This window comes from Lasiodiplodia theobromae (assembly GCF_012971845.1).
Source record: "Lasiodiplodia theobromae strain AM2As chromosome Unknown scaffold_7, whole genome shotgun sequence".
Lineage (NCBI taxonomy): Eukaryota > Fungi > Ascomycota > Dothideomycetes > Botryosphaeriales > Botryosphaeriaceae > Lasiodiplodia > Lasiodiplodia theobromae.
Genome location: NW_023336563.1, coordinates 350,711 through 371,253, shown reverse-complemented (window position 1 = coordinate 371,253; position 20,543 = coordinate 350,711). Strand labels below are relative to the sequence as shown.

At 54.7% G+C, this 20,543-nt stretch overlaps 9 protein-coding genes across 9 annotated transcripts; 6 read left to right on the top strand and 3 right to left on the bottom strand.

Annotated features, from left to right (window-relative positions):
- Positions 1 to 838: 838 nt before the first annotated feature.
- LTHEOB_2780 (uncharacterized protein) lies at positions 839 to 1,780 on the top strand (the record flags this gene model as incomplete). Its single annotated transcript, XM_035511630.1, has 1 exon — positions 839 to 1,780. One exon carries the CDS (start codon positions 839 to 841, stop codon positions 1,778 to 1,780), a length of 942 nt encoding a protein of 313 aa, XP_035363506.1.
- A 639-nt stretch (positions 1,781 to 2,419) lies between these two features.
- LTHEOB_2779 (Proteasome subunit alpha/beta) lies at positions 2,420 to 3,213 on the bottom strand (the record flags this gene model as incomplete). The annotated part of the gene is made up of 4 exons (XM_035511628.1): positions 2,420 to 2,563; positions 2,625 to 3,076; positions 3,138 to 3,156; positions 3,211 to 3,213. The coding sequence occupies 4 exons, from the start codon at positions 3,211 to 3,213 to the stop codon at positions 2,420 to 2,422; spliced, it is 618 nt and encodes a 205-aa protein (XP_035363505.1).
- A 526-nt stretch (positions 3,214 to 3,739) lies between these two features.
- Positions 3,740 to 4,362, top strand: LTHEOB_2778 (60s ribosomal protein l25; the record flags this gene model as incomplete). The annotated part of the gene is made up of 2 exons (XM_035511627.1): positions 3,740 to 4,222; positions 4,324 to 4,362. The coding sequence occupies 2 exons, from the start codon at positions 3,740 to 3,742 to the stop codon at positions 4,360 to 4,362; spliced, it is 522 nt and encodes a 173-aa protein (XP_035363504.1).
- A 543-nt stretch (positions 4,363 to 4,905) lies between these two features.
- Positions 4,906 to 7,489, top strand: LTHEOB_2777 (Pre-mRNA-splicing ATP-dependent RNA helicase prp28 protein; the record flags this gene model as incomplete). The annotated part of the gene is made up of 3 exons (XM_035511626.1): positions 4,906 to 5,199; positions 5,329 to 7,256; positions 7,345 to 7,489. 3 exons carry the CDS (start codon positions 4,906 to 4,908, stop codon positions 7,487 to 7,489), a joined length of 2,367 nt encoding a protein of 788 aa, XP_035363503.1.
- An 843-nt stretch (positions 7,490 to 8,332) lies between these two features.
- LTHEOB_2776 (Nuclear pore protein) lies at positions 8,333 to 9,578 on the top strand (the record flags this gene model as incomplete). The annotated part of the gene is made up of 2 exons (XM_035511625.1): positions 8,333 to 9,008; positions 9,079 to 9,578. The coding sequence occupies 2 exons, from the start codon at positions 8,333 to 8,335 to the stop codon at positions 9,576 to 9,578; spliced, it is 1,176 nt and encodes a 391-aa protein (XP_035363502.1).
- A 1,637-nt stretch (positions 9,579 to 11,215) lies between these two features.
- On the top strand, positions 11,216 to 12,423 carry LTHEOB_2775 (Nuclear pore protein; the record flags this gene model as incomplete). The annotated part of the gene is made up of 3 exons (XM_035511624.1): positions 11,216 to 11,596; positions 11,695 to 11,863; positions 11,927 to 12,423. The coding sequence occupies 3 exons, from the start codon at positions 11,216 to 11,218 to the stop codon at positions 12,421 to 12,423; spliced, it is 1,047 nt and encodes a 348-aa protein (XP_035363501.1).
- An 892-nt stretch (positions 12,424 to 13,315) lies between these two features.
- Positions 13,316 to 15,065, bottom strand: LTHEOB_2774 (Vitamin b6 transporter bsu1; the record flags this gene model as incomplete). The annotated part of the gene is made up of 4 exons (XM_035511623.1): positions 13,316 to 14,198; positions 14,286 to 14,536; positions 14,600 to 14,663; positions 14,728 to 15,065. 4 exons carry the CDS (start codon positions 15,063 to 15,065, stop codon positions 13,316 to 13,318), a joined length of 1,536 nt encoding a protein of 511 aa, XP_035363500.1.
- Positions 15,066 to 17,035: 1,970 nt separating this feature from the next.
- LTHEOB_2773 (Mynd domain-containing protein) lies at positions 17,036 to 17,992 on the top strand (the record flags this gene model as incomplete). The annotated part of the gene is made up of 1 exon (XM_035511622.1): positions 17,036 to 17,992. The coding sequence occupies one exon, from the start codon at positions 17,036 to 17,038 to the stop codon at positions 17,990 to 17,992; it is 957 nt and encodes a 318-aa protein (XP_035363499.1).
- Positions 17,993 to 18,211: 219 nt separating this feature from the next.
- LTHEOB_2772 (5-formyltetrahydrofolate cyclo-ligase) lies at positions 18,212 to 19,093 on the bottom strand (the record flags this gene model as incomplete). The annotated part of the gene is made up of 1 exon (XM_035511621.1): positions 18,212 to 19,093. One exon carries the CDS (start codon positions 19,091 to 19,093, stop codon positions 18,212 to 18,214), a length of 882 nt encoding a protein of 293 aa, XP_035363498.1.
- Between the last annotated feature and the right edge of the window lie 1,450 nt (positions 19,094 to 20,543).

Below are 20,543 nucleotides of genomic sequence, written 5' to 3'. Positions count from 1 at the left end.
AACATGGTTCCCCGCCACCAGGTAGCACCGTCTTGCAATGCCCGACTAATTAACGGGCGGGTGGCTGTAATTGGGGCATGCGCGACAGCTGCGGCACAACAGGCCCCAGCGGAATGCCCGCTCTCATCAGCACACGTGTCTGCGAGCCCAACTATTGGCCGCCGGCGCCAGGCCTGATACATCGCGCGGCGCCCCTCCATCCCGCTCCGCCGCCCATTCCCTCGCGGCGCATGACGCATACCATCACGCTTGATGCCCGCGCGCTTCTTATAAGCGCCCAATTTCCCCGGGGGACGCGCTCTTCTCTCCCTGAACTCCTCCGCTGCTTCTATCCTCCTCGCCGCGCCCAACCCTCGCCGCGCCGCTGCTCCCACGCCGAGAATCAAGGACGTTCGAGGCCGCCCGAGCAGTACACGTGCCGACGACTCAAAGCGCGCTTCTATCTATAAAGACTGCAAACAAAGACCCGGTCCGAAGCATTTGATCCGCTCCGCTGGGCATTTCTGCCCCAGTCATCTTTGCTTTTTCCGACTAACTCTGCTCTTGCCCGAAAAAGGCCCTCGCATTGTGTAGACCATATACGTGTGTTTCGCCCCCGCAAAGACGAATGGCCGCCGTCATCACTCACTACTGCCGTGCTTGTTGCTACAACACCCCCGTCCTCTATTCCGCCTCTGTCTTTTCCCAGAACCACACCTGCAATCACGTAAGCCTGATGTAGCTTACCAGCCTACGTTTACTGACTGGAGCCCGCGACTTCCGCGCGAGCAAACAGTGCGGAATAGTATCTACAGGTCTCGGCGCCCAACCCGGAACTCCGTCAGCCAGAGAAGCCGAAATGCAGCAAGACGAGCTCGCCGCGCTCTTCCAGCAGAGCCTCAATTTCCAGACGCCCGCCGTACAGGAGCAGGTTCCTGAGGTGCAGCAAGAGCAAGGACAGAACATAGAAATAGAGCAACAGCAGCAGCAGCAGTATCGCCCCGCCCCCATCATCTACGCCAGCACCCACTACACGCCCAACACTTCGCACCTCCTCTCGCGCCCGGCCTCGGCGCCAAACCTCAACTCCCCAGCCGCCACCAACATCGAACCCGCCACCACCTCTCCTTCGGTCCTCGTGCCCCCTTCCTCCCGCACCAACCCGCAGCTCATGGCCATCTTCGCCCGCCACGACATCGACATGGCCGACCTCTCGCCGGGCCAGCTCGAGCTCTTCACCGGCGCCGACGCCGACCAGCAGCTGCGCCTGCTCGAGTTGTGGCGCATCACCCTGCGCGGCGCCGCCGCCGAGGACGGCGTGTGGACGTCGGCGACGAGCCTCGAGATGGAGGAGCGCCTGGCCCGCGAGCGCTACGAGCGCCTGCAGCAGCACTCGTCGTCTCAGCAGCAACCAGCCACCCGCCCGATCCGGCTCGACACGGAGATGGAGATGATGACGGACGACGAGGGCACCGCCAGCGCCTCGGCCAGCCCCACCAGCACCCTCGCCAGCCCCCGCATGATGGGCATCAACCAGCTCGCCGGCGCCGAGCCCTACATGCTGTCCGGCTACGAGCAGCTGGCCAAGCGTGACTACGAGATGCAACAGCAACAGCAGCAGCAGCAGCAACACGGTCCCCGCAGGCAGGGGATGGTGTACGGGTACAGCGGCGCGACGGACCCTGTGTACAAGGCTGCGGTGGAGAACCAGTACGGCGCGTTCCAGGCCATGAGGGAGTACGGCTATGAGAGTACTTCTGGACCCGCTGGTGGTTGGCATGATGACGAGATGGTTATGTAAGGAGGAAGGGGCCGTCATTTTATTTGTGGGCTTTGGTTCAAAGAAATTGCCTTTTTTTTGTTTTGATATTCTTGGTTGTTTTCCATGGCGGTTTGAGTGGTTTATACCCCACATTCGCTGGTACTTAGATAGCCCTGCATTGTTTGCATTTCTTGATTGAAAGGTCAGGCGGGAGTCTCTGTTTTTCGGTATGATGGGAAGGGGTATAATTCATGGCAGGAGTTTTTTGGGATTCCTGGGAGATAACGTACAGAATACGCATTCTTGACTCCCCTCTCACACTTGGATGAGAGTTGGCGGAAGACGGACAATTCAATGGACAGGAGTTTCCGTGTGCAATCCATCAAAGATGTCTTCAATATCGTGAATTCCTTGACTCGTTGCATGCTTTTCTACAATCATGCCCCAAGCCTAGTCCTCTAACCTTCCACTTCTTCCGTGTTGGTAGCGAAGTCTACTTCAAAAAAAGCATGATCATCGTCACCTCGCTTTCGTTCAGTATATTCTCTCACATGACGCCCTCGCGCTTTGCTTTTCCCCAGGAGATTCTCTCATTAAAGCCTGGGTTATACGATGATGCGCCCTTTCCAAACTCTGCCCTCACAACGACAACAGCAGCAGCAGCCACACGCCCACCGCTCAGTCTTGCCTGCCCTTCAGCAGCCTCTTGGTCACCTTGTCCTTCTCGATGATGTAGACGTGGGCGCCCCAACCGGATAACGCGTCTCTGTCAACGGCGTTGAGCAGCGCTTGCGAGATGGTCTCGAAGAGGTCCTCTGGGCCCTGATGGTAAACATTGACGTCAGCGGAACTCTGCTCTTGCAGCAATGGGAGGAATACGCACGAGATCGGGCTCCCACAGGCCCTCGCAGGTTCCGAACAGCTGGTCGCTGGCGGTGCCGGAGACGATGAAGTCCTTGGCGAAGTCGATGCAGCCGATGCTGTCGAAGCCGCAGATGAAGGGCTTGCCGGTGGTCTGGTTGATGCCGGCGATGACGGGGCTGACGAAGTAGGGGCCGAAGCGGCGCTCGTACAGCGACGACGAGACCAGGTTGGCCATGGTCTGCGGGCTGATGTTGCGCTCCTCGCGCAGGCGGTACATGTTGACCTTGTAGCGGAACAGGTCGGCGACCGTCGACACGTCCGTGGCTAGGCCCGTTAGGCCCAGGTACACGTCGCCGTACGAGAAGATCTTGGGGAAGTTGTTGGACACGGTCAGGGCCTGCATGCCCAGCCGCAGGTCGCACGCGATGGCCACGCAGTCCTTGCCGACCATGGCGACGCAGGCGCCGCCGTCTGGTGGGGGGTTAGATTGGAGATGCACTGAAACAGCGGCGGGCGATGTGTGGGATTGTACTTATGCTGAAGGGAGACGACTGTTGTGGCGGTGGGTTAGCTGGAGCTCGACATCTGCTGCTGGGGAAGCTCACCATGGCTAGCTAGCTCGGTCTGCTATCTGCCGCCGGGGGATTTGCGGATGTGGATGTGCGAACGGCGTCGTGCGAGCTGGAGAGATGGCGGCTGAGCGGGGGTTGGAGGTGGGAGAGGGGGGATGCGGCGGTGGTGTCGGATGGTGATGGTGGGTAGTGTTGCTAGGCAGCTCGCAGGTAACGCGGCTCGCCGCCGATGGAGGTGAGCTCGCCCGGCGCCAGTCGTCCACGGCACTCGGACCACCCGCCACGTGAACTCAGATGCATGGCCGACGCCTTCGAAGCCTGCACAAGATGGTGTAAAATTTGAGACATTCAGATGCAAGGGATTAGCCTCCTCGAATTATCGGTACTGTCGATTTTTGTACCTCTCTTAGACCTCAAAAGTTGCGAGCACTCCCGGCGTCTTGCTCGACGAGAGAGTGCTTCCTACCCGGAGATTCTCCGGCGAAGAGCGCGTCTTCACCATTTCGCGCCGCCGTAAAGACAACCCACCTCACGTTGCCCACACCGACCAATTGAGCCCACCATGGCTTCCACACAACAGCACATACAGCTCGCCAAGAGCCTGCCTCCGCGCCTCATGCGCTTCTTCCAGAAATTCCCGCCGCCGTCACTCCTCCAAGGCACCGCCGCCGCATCGTCCAACACCACCACCACAATTGCCGCAGCCGCAGCGGACCAGCCGCAAGAGCCGGCCTACCACAACCCGTTCAAGCCGCGCTTCAACACCATCACCGGCCGGTGGCAGGGCCCCGTCTTCTCGCTGCGCCGCCAGGCCGAGCTGTGCAAGATTGCCGCCAAGCACGGCGTCGAGGATCTGCTGCCGCACTCGATCAAGAAGAGCGGCGAGCGCGCGCGCCGGCGCGAGGAGCATGGCCTGCGTGTCAAGGGCACCGGTGTCGGCCAGAGGGTCAAGGGTAAGGAGTGGGAGCGCGGGCTCAAGGGCAAGCTGGAGGAGAGGAGGCAGGCCATGCTCAAGATGCCCGAGTTGATCCAGGAGTGGAAGCAGGTACGTGCAGAATTGCTTCATTTTTTTTCACTTTTCTGGGGATGTTTCGCGGGGTGGGTTTACTTTTGAGGATTGTTGGCTAACTGTTGGTTTTCTTGCAGCGCGGTCATGGTCGTGGTTGGAAGAAGTGGCCGAAATAAAGGATTGGGGCTGTTTGATCTGGGGCTCTCTTGGTGGGGTCACATCTTTGCCGGGGAGAACGTTCTCCGTACTTAGGTGACCAAGAAAATGGATGGAATTGTGGATGATGTAGAGGGAAATGCAAGAGCAGCAAGGGAAAATGGGTGTACAGATACGGCGTTCGGCTGAGTCCTTGTATGGTCAACATGGACAGCTGCGGTTCATGAAGGACCGTGTTCATTGTAAGATATCAAGCAGAAGAGACATCTTTTGCCCTCTCAACGAAATGAGTCAAGAATTTCTCAGGAAAGCTATATGTGGCTGCCATGCTGAGAAATGTAGAATAAGCACGCGTAGTGAGCCAGATTGCTTTCGGCCACCCGGTTGGGCTTAGTTTTCGTGAATTGAGGCTTGAGGGCGGTGGCGGGTGTAGGTATCAAGAGACATCGGCGCATGTGGACGCGCCAAGACCGACGACCCAAGCTCCATCATCGTCGCCGCCTGGACCTCCGCCAAACCTCCGCAACACCGCGACTTCACGCAGTTGCGCCAACCCCTCCACAATGGCCTTCGATACCAACAGTGCAGCCTCGCCACCCCCTCCGCCTCCCGAGGACGGCATCCCGCCTCCTCCTCCTCCATCCGACCCTGTCCCGCCGCCGCCTCCGAGTGATCTTCCCGCACCACCTCCGCTGGACGATGTTCCGCCTCCGCCGCCCTCGGGACCGCTAGAACCAGAATCTGGCCCGACGCTTGTTAAGAAGAAGGGATGGGGAGCGCCGAAGCCTAAGAAAGACCCCCTCAGCATCGAGGAGATTCTCAAGAAAAAGAAGGAGGCTGATGCGGCGGCCGCGAAAGTAAGTTGAGCCCTGCCATAACCCCATGCCACTTGTAGCACGCCCAACGAGCTTTCTTGTTTACAAAGCGTCTCTTTAGTGCATGCGCTTCCCTATTTTCACCTAGCTGACTTAGAATCACTCTACCAGCCAAAATTCCTGTCTAAGGCCCAGCGCGAAAAGCTCGCCCTTGAGAAACGCCAGAAGGAAGTGGAAGACCAGAAGCGCCGGACCGAAGCCGAGCGCAGGAACGGCAATGGTGTGCAAGAGAATGGTAGCGCGACAAATGGCGTCAACGGCTCCTCCGCCGCTATTCCCACCGGCCCTCGCGCGATGCGGAACTCCCAGCCGAACAAGGGCTACGACATGGCCCCTCCACCCCCGCCGAAATCAGTCGCCATAACTCAAGGAGGCAAGGCTGCTGGTGAAAAAGCGGGGGACAAGAGGCAGAATCCGGAGGAGGCGGAAAAGGAACTGATTCGCCAGCGGTATATGGGCTCGGAGCAAAATACGTCAACCTTCTCAGCGAAAAAGAAGCGCAAGCGGACGACGGAGAAGAAATTCAACTTCGAATGGAATGCTGAGGAGGACACGAGCACGGATTATAACCCTCTGTACCAGACCCGCGCGGAAGCTGGATTCTTTGGCAGAGGCCGTTTGGGTGGCTTCTCCGACGACGTGGTGGACAGCGCTACCAAAAAATATGCACAGGCTCTCATCGAGCGGGACAAGGAGGCGGGCGCCGTCCGCGCAGCCCAGATCGCTGAGATGGAGAGAAGAAGGAGGGAGGAGGGAGGTCGCGCGGCGTTGGAAAAGCACTGGAGCGAGAAGAGGCTGGATCAAATGCGGGAAAGAGACTGGCGTATTTTCAAGGAGGATTTCAACATCAGCACAAAGGGTGGCTCTATCCCGAATCCCATGCGGTCATGGGACGAGTCCGGGTTGCCCAAGCGGTTGTTGGATATCATTCACGACGTCGGTTACCTCGAGCCTTCGCCTATTCAGCGCGCCGCCATTCCCATCGCCCTCGGCTCTCGCGACCTCATCGGTGTTGCCGTCACCGGTTCCGGTAAGACGGCTGCCTTCCTGCTCCCTCTGCTCGTCTACATCTCCGAGTTGCCTCCTCTCAACGAGTTCACAAAGAACGATGGTCCTTACGCCATCATTCTTGCGCCTACCCGTGAATTGGCGCAACAGATTGAGATCGAGGCGAAGAAGTTCGCTACTCCACTCGGCTTCACTTGCGTTAGTATTGTTGGTGGTCACTCCATCGAGGAGCAAGCCTACAACATGCGCGACGGTGCTGAGATTATCATCGCCACCCCCGGTCGTCTTGTTGACTGTATCGAGCGCCGCGTGTTGGTACTCGGCCAGTGCTGCTACGTCATTATGGATGAAGCCGATCGTATGATTGACCTTGGTTTCGAGGAGCCAGTCAACAAGATCCTCGATGCCCTCCCCGTCGGCAACGAGAAGCCCGACGACGAAACAGCAGAGAATACCGTGGCCATGAGCCAGCATCTGGGTGGCAAAGACAGATACCGCCAGACGATGATGTACACGGCCACGATGCCTCCTGCCGTCGAGCGCATCGCGCGCAAGTACCTGCGACGCCCGGCCATCGTGACGATCGGCAACGTCGGCGAGGCAGTCGAAACGGTCGAACAGCGCGTCGAGTTCGTGGCAGGCGAGGACAAGCGCAAGAAGCGGCTGCAGGAGATCCTCAACTCGGGCGAGTTTGCGCCGCCCATCATCGTCTTCGTCAACATCAAGCGCAACTGCGACGCTGTCGCCCGCGACATCAAGCACATGGGCTTCAGCAGCGTCACCCTGCATGGCTCCAAGACGCAGGAGCAGCGTGAGGCGGCTCTGGCGTCGCTGCGCAACGGTCAGGTCGATGTGCTGGTCGCCACCGACTTGGCGGGTCGTGGTATCGATGTCCCAGACGTCTCGCTGGTCGTCAACTTCAACATGGCTACCAACATCGAGAGTTACACGCACAGAATCGGTCGTACCGGTCGTGCTGGCAAGAGCGGTGTGGCCATCACCTTCCTCGGAAACGAGGATACGGATGTTATGTATGTTTTCCTCGCCCCCATCCCCTTTGCTCTACTTTTTGTATCACTTGGTTCCTTGAATGGATCGCTAACATTTGGTGATGATCAGGTACGATCTCAAGCAGATGCTCAGCAAGTCGAGCATCTCGCGCGTGCCGGAGGAGCTCAGGAAACACGAGGCGGCGCAGCAGAAGAGGCAGAGGGGTGGTGGCCCCAAGGCATTGGATGAGGGCAAGGGTGGTGGGTTGAGATGAGTGGGTTAACGTCGGAGAAAAGGGAAATGGTGGAGGGTAGGCAGAGACGGAAGTGAAGGGGTAACCTGCACAGTTTCCTTCTTGCGGCCGATGACCTGGGCGAAGGATAGCAAGGTTCAGAATACGGGACGACTACGACGGACGAATTGGCAGATCGTTCCGCCAGCATCTGCTGTTTCTGGCAATCTACAGGCCTTTGATACGTAGAAAAACAAATCTACGCTAGCCATTGGATACGATAGGGGCTGTATACTATGCGAATAAACAGCGGTACAAGAAGTCCGACATGCGTGAAATCATGGAATCCTGCTCTTCGAACGTACCGTGCTTCTCCCACTGACCGGACCAGCTTGTATTCCGTCGTGTACACCGCTTCTCACAAACGGCGGCTAGCGGAAAGGACACGATTCTTATGAGTGGTCATATTCTCAGGATATTGTCTGCAGCAAGCGGCAGGATTCTGAAACACCACAGGAAGCGGACGCCCTAGGGATTGGAATAGAGGGTGTAAAAACTCCCCCCCTATCGTGTAATCGAGTGGATCATGTTCACCCGAGAAAAAATATCTCTTTCGCTCTAACGTTCAAATATGGGACCATCTGATTTATATCCATGTCCCTTCTTGCACCAGGGGCAGTGCGGCGATTATGCAACCCATCACCGCAGGAATCCTGCACCTGTGATTGCTCACATCAGCTAGATGAGTAACGAAAATTATCAGTCACCGTCCCACGCTTATGAAACCAGCTTTCTCAAAATTTTTCAGACGTGGTTTCCGCAAACACTTTTTTCTTGAGACGTTATTCTTTCCTGTGCAAGCGATTTCTTCGTCCTCTCCTCATCATGGAGGAAGCTTCTTCTTCACAGCTGATCGAGAAAATTGACCCGGATCCACCACGACCCCCAAAACCGAAAACCGTCTACTTTGCCTCAGAAGGCGACACGCACCTTTTCCTCTCCTCCCCCAACAGCCTAGACAATGAGCCCCGCATCGTCATCTTCGTCGTCTCGAGCCACGCCATGGCGCCCGTCTGCGACGCATGGGCACACATGGTCATGCGCCACGTCGACCGCTGCAAGCTGGAAGCTGAGACGGTCGAGAACGTCGGCAGCGCCGCCGATGGAGCAGTCGCGTTCGTACCCCTGCCGAACGACGACCCAGACGGCCTGGAGGTCCTGCTGAACATCGCGCACCTGCGCTTCGACCGCGTGCCCGAGAAGCTGAAGTTCAAGCGGCTGCTGGCGGTGGCGGTGCTGATGGAGAAGTACGGCGTCACGCAGATGGTGAGGCCCTGGTGGCAGAGGTGGCTGGCTGCGGTCAAGGACAAGGCGAACGTTCCGGGGTATGAGGAGCTGCTTTACATCGCGTGGGCGTTCGGGGAGGAGAAGATGTTGAAGAGCGGGGTGGATCATTTGATCCGCTCTGTAAGGTTGGATGAAGAGGAGAGATTAGTGACGCCTAAAGGGGTCATACTGGACTTTTCCAATGAGAACAAGCACTTCCCACCGTACATCGAAGGTAAGTCGGATAAAGGGCACAAAATGGCGCAAGATTCATATTGGGAAGAAAACTGACCCTGGAAATTTAGAAGTTGTTCGTAAAGGGCGGTCGGCGGCTGTAGATCTTTTGCTGAAAAGATGCTATAAGCTGGTGGACAAATTCTTTGAATCACGTGCGAAAGGAGGATACTGCTGTCAGGACACGTCCGATGAGGAGGAACGTGACGATGAGCACTGTGATAGTATAATCTTGGGATCTTTACTCTTGTCCTTGCAGGATTTCGAGCTGGGGCCCGAACGCAAGACTTGCAAGAATATCAGCTGGAGCGTCGACAAACTTATCGCTACACTGCAGACATTGGAAGTCGTGACAATTCATGGGCAAACTTGCGACGGGGGTTGCGACAGTTTCCGCAAGTTCGTTGACAAGTTCAGTAAGGCCGGGTACAAACGGATGGCCCCAGACTCAGACTCGCCCTGGAAGGCTCATATGGATCGGAAGAAGATTGAGCTGACGGGAAGACTGGAGCTACCCAATGAGATCTCTCTTGAAAATGGGTTGAAGAGGAAGAGGGAGTCCGAAGGGTGAATAGTAAAGTGACTGTAGGGCATGAATTCGGGCTGTAAGTCCTGGGGCTCTGGATTCTGAGGCTACTGGCCTGGAATTACTTCTAGTCCGCATCATGTATTCCATTTTGACTGTAGAAAGTGTAAAGAAAATAAAGTTGGTGGCGTGAAACTATTTGAGGGTCGGACTTCTTAAAAACCTGCCAGTGGTGGAAAGATAAATGTGCTAGAATTATTGAGAACCACTCTATTTGTGTCCTCTACTAGAGAAGAAAAGGAAATCCCGCGTAGGTATATCTCCTTGTCTCTCGCGTAGTTGACGCTCTTCGCCGAACCTTTTACGCATCCTATACTAAATATCTTGGGGCTCGGTACTAGCAAAGATGCCTACTTTGGTCCGGCTTCTCCTTACTACTCTTGCACGAAGGCCGCACAGTCTTCCGAGTTGGCCAGTTTTTTTGCCTACGCGTTCTGGTCCTTGTATGGCATACTGAATCGTCGAAACCGTTTTCCAGGAATAATCCACCTCACCACCATGTCAGAGTTGTCGTTGACGCCAGTGTACTGCAGGCTTGATAGTACTCTGCGAATGATATCTCTCGCTTCTGTCTGCAAATTTTCCGGTCTTTCCTCGAACCATTCCTGCAGATCAACACCATCGGCCTGCGATGCGTCGATGAACTCTTCTCTCTGAAGCTTCTTCCATTCTGGCAGTCGCTAGAGAAGGGAACGCATGTTAACTAAGTCAGTCTCTGAGAGGAGCTCTGTAGTCTGACTCTGCGTACACTGCCTGTGCAAAGCTTACCTGGTCGGCCCCTCGAAATAGGATATCTGAGCTTCTTCACAGACCCGCCTGGGGGCTCTTACTGTAGACTTTAATTTAGTTGAGGATATAGTACTAGTAATGTTACATTGTGATTCTCATTTACAATCGTATCGTGGTGTGCATGGTAAATAGCATCTTGAAGTATCTTGTTGTAGAGTCCGCAAAGTGGCTATCTAACAATCAAGTGAGAGTTCTACCCCTCTGTTTCTGAAAAGGGACGGAACGTCATTGTCTTAGGCGATGCGCAATTATACCACAGCAGTCAGTTATTAGTAGGTAAAAATGTTGGTACGCTCTGGAGAAATCGCGCTGGAGAATTTCCTAGCAAAGAACTAAGAGATTTGTAGCAGAAGCGAAGCATAACTTGAATATGTGGTTAGAAGTAGCGAGGTAGAGAAGCGGAAAGTCTAAGTGTACCTTTGCAATGGACTAATGTTTGCTTCTTAAAGCGGAAGCCGCTGGCCCACCTGCTTTGAACAATGAAGCCACGCACGACGAAATTCTTATGCAGTTACAAATGAAACGATTATATTCTAGAATGGTGCTGTCCATAATATATATCTTTCAAGCGCTGGGGTTTTCTTGGGGATAATAAGGTGGAACGATGGGCGACATTTGGTGGTGGTGTTGGTTACACGCATGAAACCACACCAGGGAGCACAAATCCACAGTCCTGCTCATGTGCCAGGTCGACTTGACCCCTGCCCTTAAGTTTTTTTTCTTCCTCTCCGGCGCCCTTTCATCTCATCTCTTGCGGACAGTGTTCTTCCCCGCACGTTGAATTCCATTCTCACCCTCAGTATTCCCCATCCCTAAAATTTGTTCTATACATCATGTCCATGTATGGACCTCCTTCACCACGGATGGAAGACGGCGATCAGGATCGACCATCCACTCCACCGCTGGAAACCGTCTTTTTCGCCCCGGACGGCGACACGCAACTCTTCCTCAACTCGCCCGACACGTCGGACGAGGAGCGGCCCTACATCATCTTCGTCGTCTCGAGCCAGGTCATATCACTCATCTCGGAGCGGTTCAAGCTCTGGCTCTCACGCCGCGGCTTCTACACGGAACCGAAGCCCATCCCCGGCGTCGAGCCGCTGCTCCTGCCCGACGATGCGCGCGGCATGGAGGTTCTGATGAACATAGCGCACCTGCACTTCTACCGCGTGCCGGCGCAGCTGGAGCTGGAAAAGGTGTCGGCCGTGGCGCAGGTAGCACATGCATATCGCGCGACTAAGCTGTTGCGGCCCTGGTGGCGGGGTGGTGGGATGCGGTGAAATCTAAAGCGCTCATGCCGGGGCGTGAGGAGGTGCTTTACGTTGCATGGGCTTTTGGGGAGGAAGAGACTTTCCGGGAGATCGTGGACCGTCTGATCTTGACGGTGAAACTGAACTACGACGAAGAATGCGTGACGCCTGATGGGATTGTGATGTCTTCTTCCAAAGAAGAAGGAAAGCGGTTTCCTCCATCTATCCAAGGTCAGTCGGAGAAGGGCGTAGAAGATTAGAAGAATTTAGGAAAGGCTGACCTGGTTCTCCCAGGACTCATTCACCATGGCCGATCGACAGCCTTGGAACGTTTACTTCAAGCATGTTACGAGCTGGTGGATGAGTACCTTATCGCTAATGAGCAACGGATTTTCTGCTGTAAGAATAAGTCTCATCAAAATGTTTGCGATAGCGTAGCCTTGGGCTCCTTGATCCTGTCCCTCCAAGAAGCAGAGCTCTGGCCCGAACGCAAGACTCACGAGGATATCAACTGGAGTGTTTCCGAACTGCTTGCGAAAATGCAGGACTTCAAAGTCACCTTTCCTGAAGGGCACGGCGAGACTTGTGGCATGATCCTTGCTCGCTTCAACACTTTTCTCAACGACTTTATTCAGTCCGAGCGTTACCGGGTAACTCTGGATTCGGAAGATACGAAGGATTGGAAGATTCAAATTGATCGGAAGAAGGCTGAGCTGACAGGAAACCAAGACGAATCCAATAAGCGCGGGTCTGGATACGCATCGGACGGCTCACCGAATTTGCATTGGTAACTCACTTACGGCATGGACAAATGAAAAGAGAGTAGGGTTAACGTTGTGAGATTGTCTGGAGGTCGGGCCTTTTACGCTTGTGGAATTTCTTGACGAGTTTTCCATAACGGGATTCCTGTTTGTTGTAACAAGATCAGCGTATTCAAGCCTGCAAAATGCTTCTTCAGAGGTCATAAACTGTCCATTTCCATATACCTGTCAGTTGTGCTGATCTCAACATCTTGTAATCTTCTATAGCCATGTTCGTGTTAAACTGGTATTCTGCTGGAGAGCTGGAGACACCAACACGAACACACACAAATGAAGACGAATACACCCGTTAAGGCGACTGCGAGCACTTCCGCCTTGGAAGAGATGTTGCAGATCATATGATCATGGCCTCTTGCGGCAAGGATGGCAGAGCCAGTGTAGTGACCGCAGTGCTTTCGTCGTCTCAGAGTGAGCATGGCGGACCCGACAAACATGACCAATTATGCATTGGTTGGAGTCGTCAGACTTGTCCTCAGCGGTAGCTTTCCTGTATTTGAAACTCTCGAGGATGGCGCGCTTGCATCTCTTCATTTATGGTCGGAGGCTGACACAAGTTCGGCGCAGAATCGTGTTCGACATGGACGATGCCCCTCATACCTACCAGCAGCGACGTCTATGAAATACAAAGAGCCAGGCGCTGGTGGAAGATCGGCGGTCCAGATATTTATATGGTTTCATGCCATAAGCGGCAGGACACTTCAGAGGGTCCTTGGGACAGGCCTTTTCCGAATCTTTTTTTTTTGTCGCTAGTGAACACCCGGGAATCCTGTCGATACTCCTAATTTTTGACCCAAACCAAATCTAAAGCAAAGTGGGAATCTTCCTCTCCAATGACCAGATGTTGAAAGAAAAGTGCAAGCCTTTAGAATGACTTGGCCAACTTGGATTTCCGTCTCAACCAGGGACCGAAGAAGTACAGCAGGTAGACGAGAGCCACAATGCCTAAGCTAATGAAAGCCAGGCAGGCCATAGCCCAGGTAGTACCGAGGTTTTCGAACATGATGAGTCCGATGTGGGCGAATGCGGCAGCAAGGGTGAAGGAAGGAATCAAGAACGCGGCGATGGCGGAGGCGGCCACGTTCGGGTAGGAGTCTGCAGCCTTGTAAGTAGTGTTCTTCTCTGCGAATTTCGCATCCTCGAGCTTACCGGTGATGTAGTTCAACATGCCCAAATACAGGAGGGGATCAGCGAAGCCCAAGACCGCACCAGCAATGACTGGGGACCAGAAGCTCGTGTTTCCGTCGCTGGTGAAAGCAAACCAGAACAGAGAGATGGGAAAACCCCAAACGGTGACCAGGGAAACCAAAAACCGAGCTTCCGGGCGGCCGGTACCACCACGACTTTCCCTGTCGCGCTTGTAGAACCAGGTCTGGACCGGCAGGAACAAGAACATGAGCGTGACACCAACAACGAAGTTGAGGTAAGTCAGGTCGGCGCCAATGTAGCTGAGTTCGTTGTTGACGACGAAGACGTCGAAAACGCCGTCCAGGTAGAGGAAAAGGAGACCATAGGCGAAGCCGTTGTAGATGGCCAAAAAGGTCACGATGGGCTCCAAAACCATGATTCTGATGGCCATGGTGAAAATGAAGCGGATCTCCTGGAAAACATTGACCTTCGTCTGGGCAACAGCAACTTCATCTGGGTCGGCGGCTTCTGCGTTTTTCACAGCCCTGGCAATTACCACGCGGGGGAGTGTCTCTGGGACGAAGCACATGATGGCGGAGAAGGCTCCTCCAATGATGACACTGCATTATGTCAGCACCTTAGGACCCCGGATTTTGACTATTGGCGGGAAGATTTTAGGGTGTGAAACTTGTCCAAGCGTCACTTACTTGATCCAGAAGATCCACCTCCATCCCATGTTCGGGTTCAAGAAGGCGATCCACTCGCCTACGGGAGAGCCCAGACTGGGGCCAATGTTGGCCGAAGCCACAAAGAGGCCCATCGGCTGTGCGGCATTGTCCGCGTCGGCGAACAGATCCGCAATGGTACCGGCGACGTTGGAGAGCGCCGTGCTCCCAGCAGCACCACACAGGAATTGGAAGATGATGAGCATGGGGAGATTCCTCGCTAAAGCGGTGCCCTAGACGAGTGAAAGCGTTCGAATTAGCAATCGCTTTGTCTAGGCGAGCTCCGGGCAACTTACAATGTTTAAGATGGCGTAGACTAGGATGGAAATGACGTAGACCCATTTACGGCCGCCGATGTCACTAGACAAGCTCAGCACACGCAAGCTCTACCGCATGATACGCGCGCAGAATCGTCGCTGCTTACGACAAGGGCCCCAAGAAGGCGGGACCGACAGCATTGCCAACTATGAACATGGACTGGCCCAAAGTGACGACCTGAGTGCTGCCGCCAAACTTCTCTTGGATAGCGGTTTCGGCGCTGACATAGCTGGTCGAGGTAAGGGTGACGAAGGTCTGGAGCAGGCAGTAGACGGTGGTAATGGCCCACTTCTTCCACGTCGGCCAGTGCACGGGGTGGTGTTGGTCGTGCTTCTTGACGAGATCGAGGGCGTGGAGAGCGGCAGAGGCGTGGCGCGCGTGGCCCTCCATGTCCCCTGCGCTGAGATCCTTCTCTTCGGCAGTCTTGGGAGGCGTCGTCGCCATGGTAGGGGACGGGGCAGGAGGCGGAGATCGGAGCTGGCCGACGGGAGGCAGTGGGGAGCGAGGCAGTAGAAATTGGAGAGGAGGGCGAGACGCGGATTTCTTTCAGGGCGGAGGTCGCGGGAATAGAAAAGAAACCGGGGCATGGTGTCCGAGCTGGGCCGAGATAAATAGTGGAGATAAGCTAGCGAACAGGCGTTGGTGAAAGGTGAAGATAAGCCGCTGCTCATCTTGCCCTTTGCGTCATTGTCCGAATGTGGCTCGCTCAGGGTCTGCAGCCGTCACCCCATGCTATGCCCGTTTCTGGAGCGTTGCATTGCCACCGATTGAATAGGTGCGATGTGTGAAGGTCGGGAGGCAAGGCGGAAGAGGCGCAGTAGCGTCTGGTTTCGACCTTGGTCGCGGTCCGCCGTTTCACGCAAATGGGCCATTCGTGAGCTGATGTGGACTGGAATGCGAAAGGGCCGACTCAAGCTTTTCGCGGGCGATGCTTGTGCGTCTCGGCAGCTGCGCCTCTCCCGGCCGTTGTGCAGCTCGTCGCCGACGTGGTACCCGGCGATATCCTGCGTTCTTCGTGCTGACCTCCTGGTTTCTGCCTCCCTTTTTGCACTTTCGATCCCTAGGTGACGCTGCTCCGGGATATACTGCAGCTCCTCGTGTCCTGGCGAAACGTCGTCCATGCTGTGCCGCGCCTTCCGTCGGTGGAACAAATTTTCAGCTTTTACGTCATCGCTCACGTTGTCTCGCTACCTCGTGCGAAGCGCCCTCGTTCCCGTGTAATACTGTTCCCTTTCTGCAGAATTGACTCTGCACATGACCAGCTCTTGTTTCGTTGCACTTGCCATTGGGGCCCTTGCTCGAGTTGGTCGCCATCTTGGATTCCTGTATTTCAGCCATGATGCTCTCGCTTCGGCTATTGTGTGTGGTTCTTGAGAGTGCATAGACTTTAGCTCAATTATGCTTCACAGTCTACGTCCTGTAAGGTGGAAATATCGCGAGACCTTTGTATTGGGGCGCTCCACGACTGCGGTCAAGGGAAGAAGGCAAATGCGAGAAGTGCGAAGTAGAAGCTGACGCGGGAAGCTCGGGTCATGCCAGCCGCTGCTGATGGTCTTGGCGGTCCACACCACAACGTCCCGTTGATACACCTCTATTGGAGTACGAAGAGCCGCATATAGTAATCACCTAAAAGAGAGGGTCTAATTGAGCTTAGTGCCACCTCTAAGCGTACACAGTCTTTGCTGATGGTCATGCCCCCCCAGAACTCGATCTTTATCTTTTAACATCTCCAACACCTCTTCGAGACTTCCAGTTTGCTCAGCACAGCTTGGAAGATACTTCCAATCAGTTGGACCCACTATTTAAATGTTCATCTAGCTCTTCCTCGCTAAGCTTTATTGTCTCACAGTGGTTTAGATTCTACCACGAATTGAATACGAATTGACTACAAACCGATTCAGAATCGAATTGAAAATGACTCCTTATCAATACCTTACCAATACAAATATTTTAATCGTCAACCTTTTTTTTTATTGGCGAGCAAAAATATTAGGATGGAGGGCGCACTGCATTGCGGCTCTGCTACTGGTCTTGGCAGTCGCCCACAACGACACCACAACACTTCGATTTGTATAACCCCTCAACACCTGGATTCGTGCGCTCTATGACCGTCTATCTCTTGACAGATCTTACCTATCCTAACTACCATTTTCCATGTGGAATAAAAGTCAATATACCCTCACATGTTAGCAACATGTTAACGACATGTGAGCACCAAGTCTCGAACACATTTTAAACAAGTTTACAACAGATTCAATTCTAATAAGGCGTCAAAGCTTTGCTTCTGCCAAGACTCTTAGCTAATCGCCAAAATCGAAAAATTGCAATCGGGCTCAACACGTTTGCCAGCCCAACACCCCCTCTTCCGACTTCATCACCAACGCTCTGTTCATCCCCCACTTGTCCAAGACACGATGTCGTTCATCAATGATGATCCTCCAGCCACGTGCTCAAGCTGCGAAAAATTACCAGACGCCACCACAACGCTCAATCGCTGCTCGCGTTGCCGCACGGTCGCTTACTGTTCCAAAGCCTGCCAGGCCGCACATTGGCCTGCTCATCAGCCATTTTGCAAGCGTCCCAACTGCATCCTCGACGTCTGCATCTGCCCCGGCGAAATCACCAACCCTGTCGTAAAGCGCACCCTGTCGTGTCCATCCACCGCGACATTTCTCGAGCTGCACTACGCGTTGCAGCTCGCCTTCGGTTGGACCGATACCCACAACTGGGATTTCTGCGTCAAAGACCCGGCCTTCAAGCCGCGCGCGTTCAACTTGATGGACCATATCAGACGGAGTGGCATCAGGGATAGACGTCAGCTGGCTGAGCTGCAAGACGAGGACACCAGCGTCTACGATGCCCAGATGGCCGCCGAACCCCGTCAGTTCCTCCTTCGCATCAAATCCCTACCGGGAATGATCTACCCCCGCACCGAAGCTATGTTCGGCGATGAGGCCCATGCGCACCCGAGAACACGAGAAAAGCCTGCCAATAAGGTCAAGCTCTGGGAAGTGCTTGACAAGGAGCCCTACAAAGGACAAAAACTCGTCTACACCTATGATTTTGGCGATGGATGGGATCACAGCATCACGATAGCTGGACGAGAACCGGCTACCTCCGCCTTCACCTGCACTGATGGCGAGGGAAGGTGCCCCTTTGAGGATGCGGGTGGTCCGGAACGATGGCAAGAACTGAAGCGGAACATTCGCGCCAGGACTTGCACTGAGGACCAGAAGTTCGACATGCTGAACAGTGGAATTGACCTGGATTCGTTCGATCCGAATGAGTTCTACGTCTGGTCTGTGGATCATGTCAACAAAAGTCTGGCTGACTGGAAGGCTGGACTGATCGGATTCAACAGCACACGCTGATGGCACGTATCCCAGTCTTCCAGGATTTGTCAATATGCTGAGACAACCTTTCGTTTTCGGTTTAACGTTATGCACTAAAATAAAGTGATGCTTAATAGACGACTCCCTACTGATTGACTACTACCGTGAGATCTGCAGTGTCTTTTATCCAACACTTGATACGCATTATACATCTCGACCTTCCGGCTAATTATCATCACTGCTGACATCCTCCTGATTTTAACCACGCCTAAGCTCCACCGTACTCTCCTTTCCCTCCCTCCTCTGCATCTCCCTCAACTCCCTTAACGGCGGTATACTCTCCTCCATCCCCGCCGCCAACCTCTCCCACAAAATCCCCACAGCCGGCTTCACCGCAGCCTCCACCCTCATCACCCTCGTCGGCGTAACAACGACATCACAGACCGTATCGAACACATCCGGTCGCAGCTCCACCTCATCCCTCCCCACAACCTGGCAGTCGTGCACGACGCCCACCACCGTCGTGGCCCCCATATCCACCGCGCCGACCGAGTACAGCATCGCCCACTCGAGGTCGAAAAAGCCGTGGCCCTTCCCAAACCTAACGCCGGAATCCCCCACCGCCCCCGTCCCCGTCACCATGACATCCACCTTCCACCGCTGCCCCATAATCTCCTCCAACCCCACCCGCCTGCCCACCTTCTCCATCCCATCCAGCGTCGCCGCGTACCAGGGCCCCCTCCCATCCCTCTCCACGTCCTCGGGCCCCACGACCACGAACCCCCGCCGTATCGCGTACGTCGTCGCCAGCACCGTCTTGCCCTGCGCCAGCGCCCGCGCCCGCAGCTCCTCGAGGCAGTTGTCCGGCGTGATGAAGACCAGCCGCGCCGCCCGCCACCACGGCTCCGCCAGCAGCAAGTCGGTGGCCGCCGACGACCCGGAAAAGTCGGCGATGAAGGACGAGAAGTCGTAGTCGAAGCGTGAGTCCGGTAGCGCCACGTCGCGCAGCTTGGTCCAGATGCGCGCGCGGATAGCGGCCTTGTGCGCGTCGATGGAGAAGGAGGGTTGCTGCTGCTGCTGCTGGTCGGCCTCGGACGCCGTCGTCGTCGTCGTGGCTGGATTTTCCTGCGTTGACGGCATGGTGTCCGCTTTCCCACGGTCTTTTTTCCTTTCTACCTCTTTAGGCGGTTTTATTTGTGCTTCGCTTGATGATGCGACGAGAGCAGAATTGAAGAACGTCTGGAGAGGACCTGGAACGCAGATTCAATTGATATTTGAAGCAAAGTGGGGAGGAACGTCCGAATGCAGCTCGCTGAGACACGACGTTGATAGGTCCCGATGCCCTGGATGCCGCAGAAGCGTCGCCAATGCTTAATTTTGCTTGATTCTTTGACCCTGCAGGCCCCGGAAACCGGAACTGACGCAGCAGCCACATCCATTCGGCCCGGCCGGCAGCATCGGCAGATGGACTCAACTGCCGAACCACCACCATCCCTGACCCGCCAGTAGTTAAGCCTCTTTTTATTCGGTCCTAAAAACAAGTACGTCCGTATGTACGTACCAACCTGTAGTGGCCAAGTCATGGCCAATCTCAATACCGCAGAACCCAAATCGACAAGGCCACCAGCAACCCCCGAAAAGGAAAACAATTGACAATATCACTTTCAGGCACTGATTAAAGAAATAGAAGGGTTGTTTTGTTCGTCTACTTCTTGCTCTGTTGCCGTAGCCCCACAGCTTGCATCAGCCTTCTCTCTCTGTGCCACTCCAATCAAGGGAAAAAAAAACACAAAAACGATGGCATCGCGTCCCTGATACTCATTACAGATTATGATTCCCTTCACCTGACCGTCCTGTCATTCCCTTTCCCTATCCTCCATTTAACCACCCCACCTCCCACTATTCATATCCGCACGCATAGAGCCCACGCGCAAGCGTCGAGAGTACCAAACATAAGCGAGACGGGGGGGAGTAAGAGCTTTGCCAAAAGAAAATGAACACAGCGAAGAGCAAGAGGAGGAAAAGCAGAGAACCAACCAAAGGGGATTACGCAGAGTAGCCGCCCGACGAATGCGGTAAGGGGAGTTTAGAGGGAAAAAAAAGAAAATAAAGCAGCTACTAGCACAGACACCTCGTTGCTGAACAAAACAAACGAGGGGGGCGTGAAGGGTAGTAAACGTAGAAGAAAAAGAATTAAAAGGAAAAGAAAAGCAAAGAACCTCCCTGGTCGTCCTTTCTCGTCACCTTGCCCCATAAAATCCAAGGAATACTCGTCGGGTTTCGAGAGAAAAACCATCACTGGGAGTGGTCCTTATCCAACGGCAAGATCTGCAAGAAAAGCCGCTGCTGCAACCACCATCCCGCTCCGATCATCCAAACGCCTCTGGCCCCACGAGGAAAGGAGAAAACCTGTAGCAGGAAATCGAAGAGGAGTGTTGTTGTCCGTGTCCCTGCTTTGCCGGCCAACCTTTTCAGCAACATTTGCCACACCAGAGTTCCATCATACCAAAAACGCCTTTGCACAGGGGTGTAACAAAAAAGGATATTGCTTCGCTCGCCGAGGAGAGGAAAATGGGGGAATCCCGCGAAG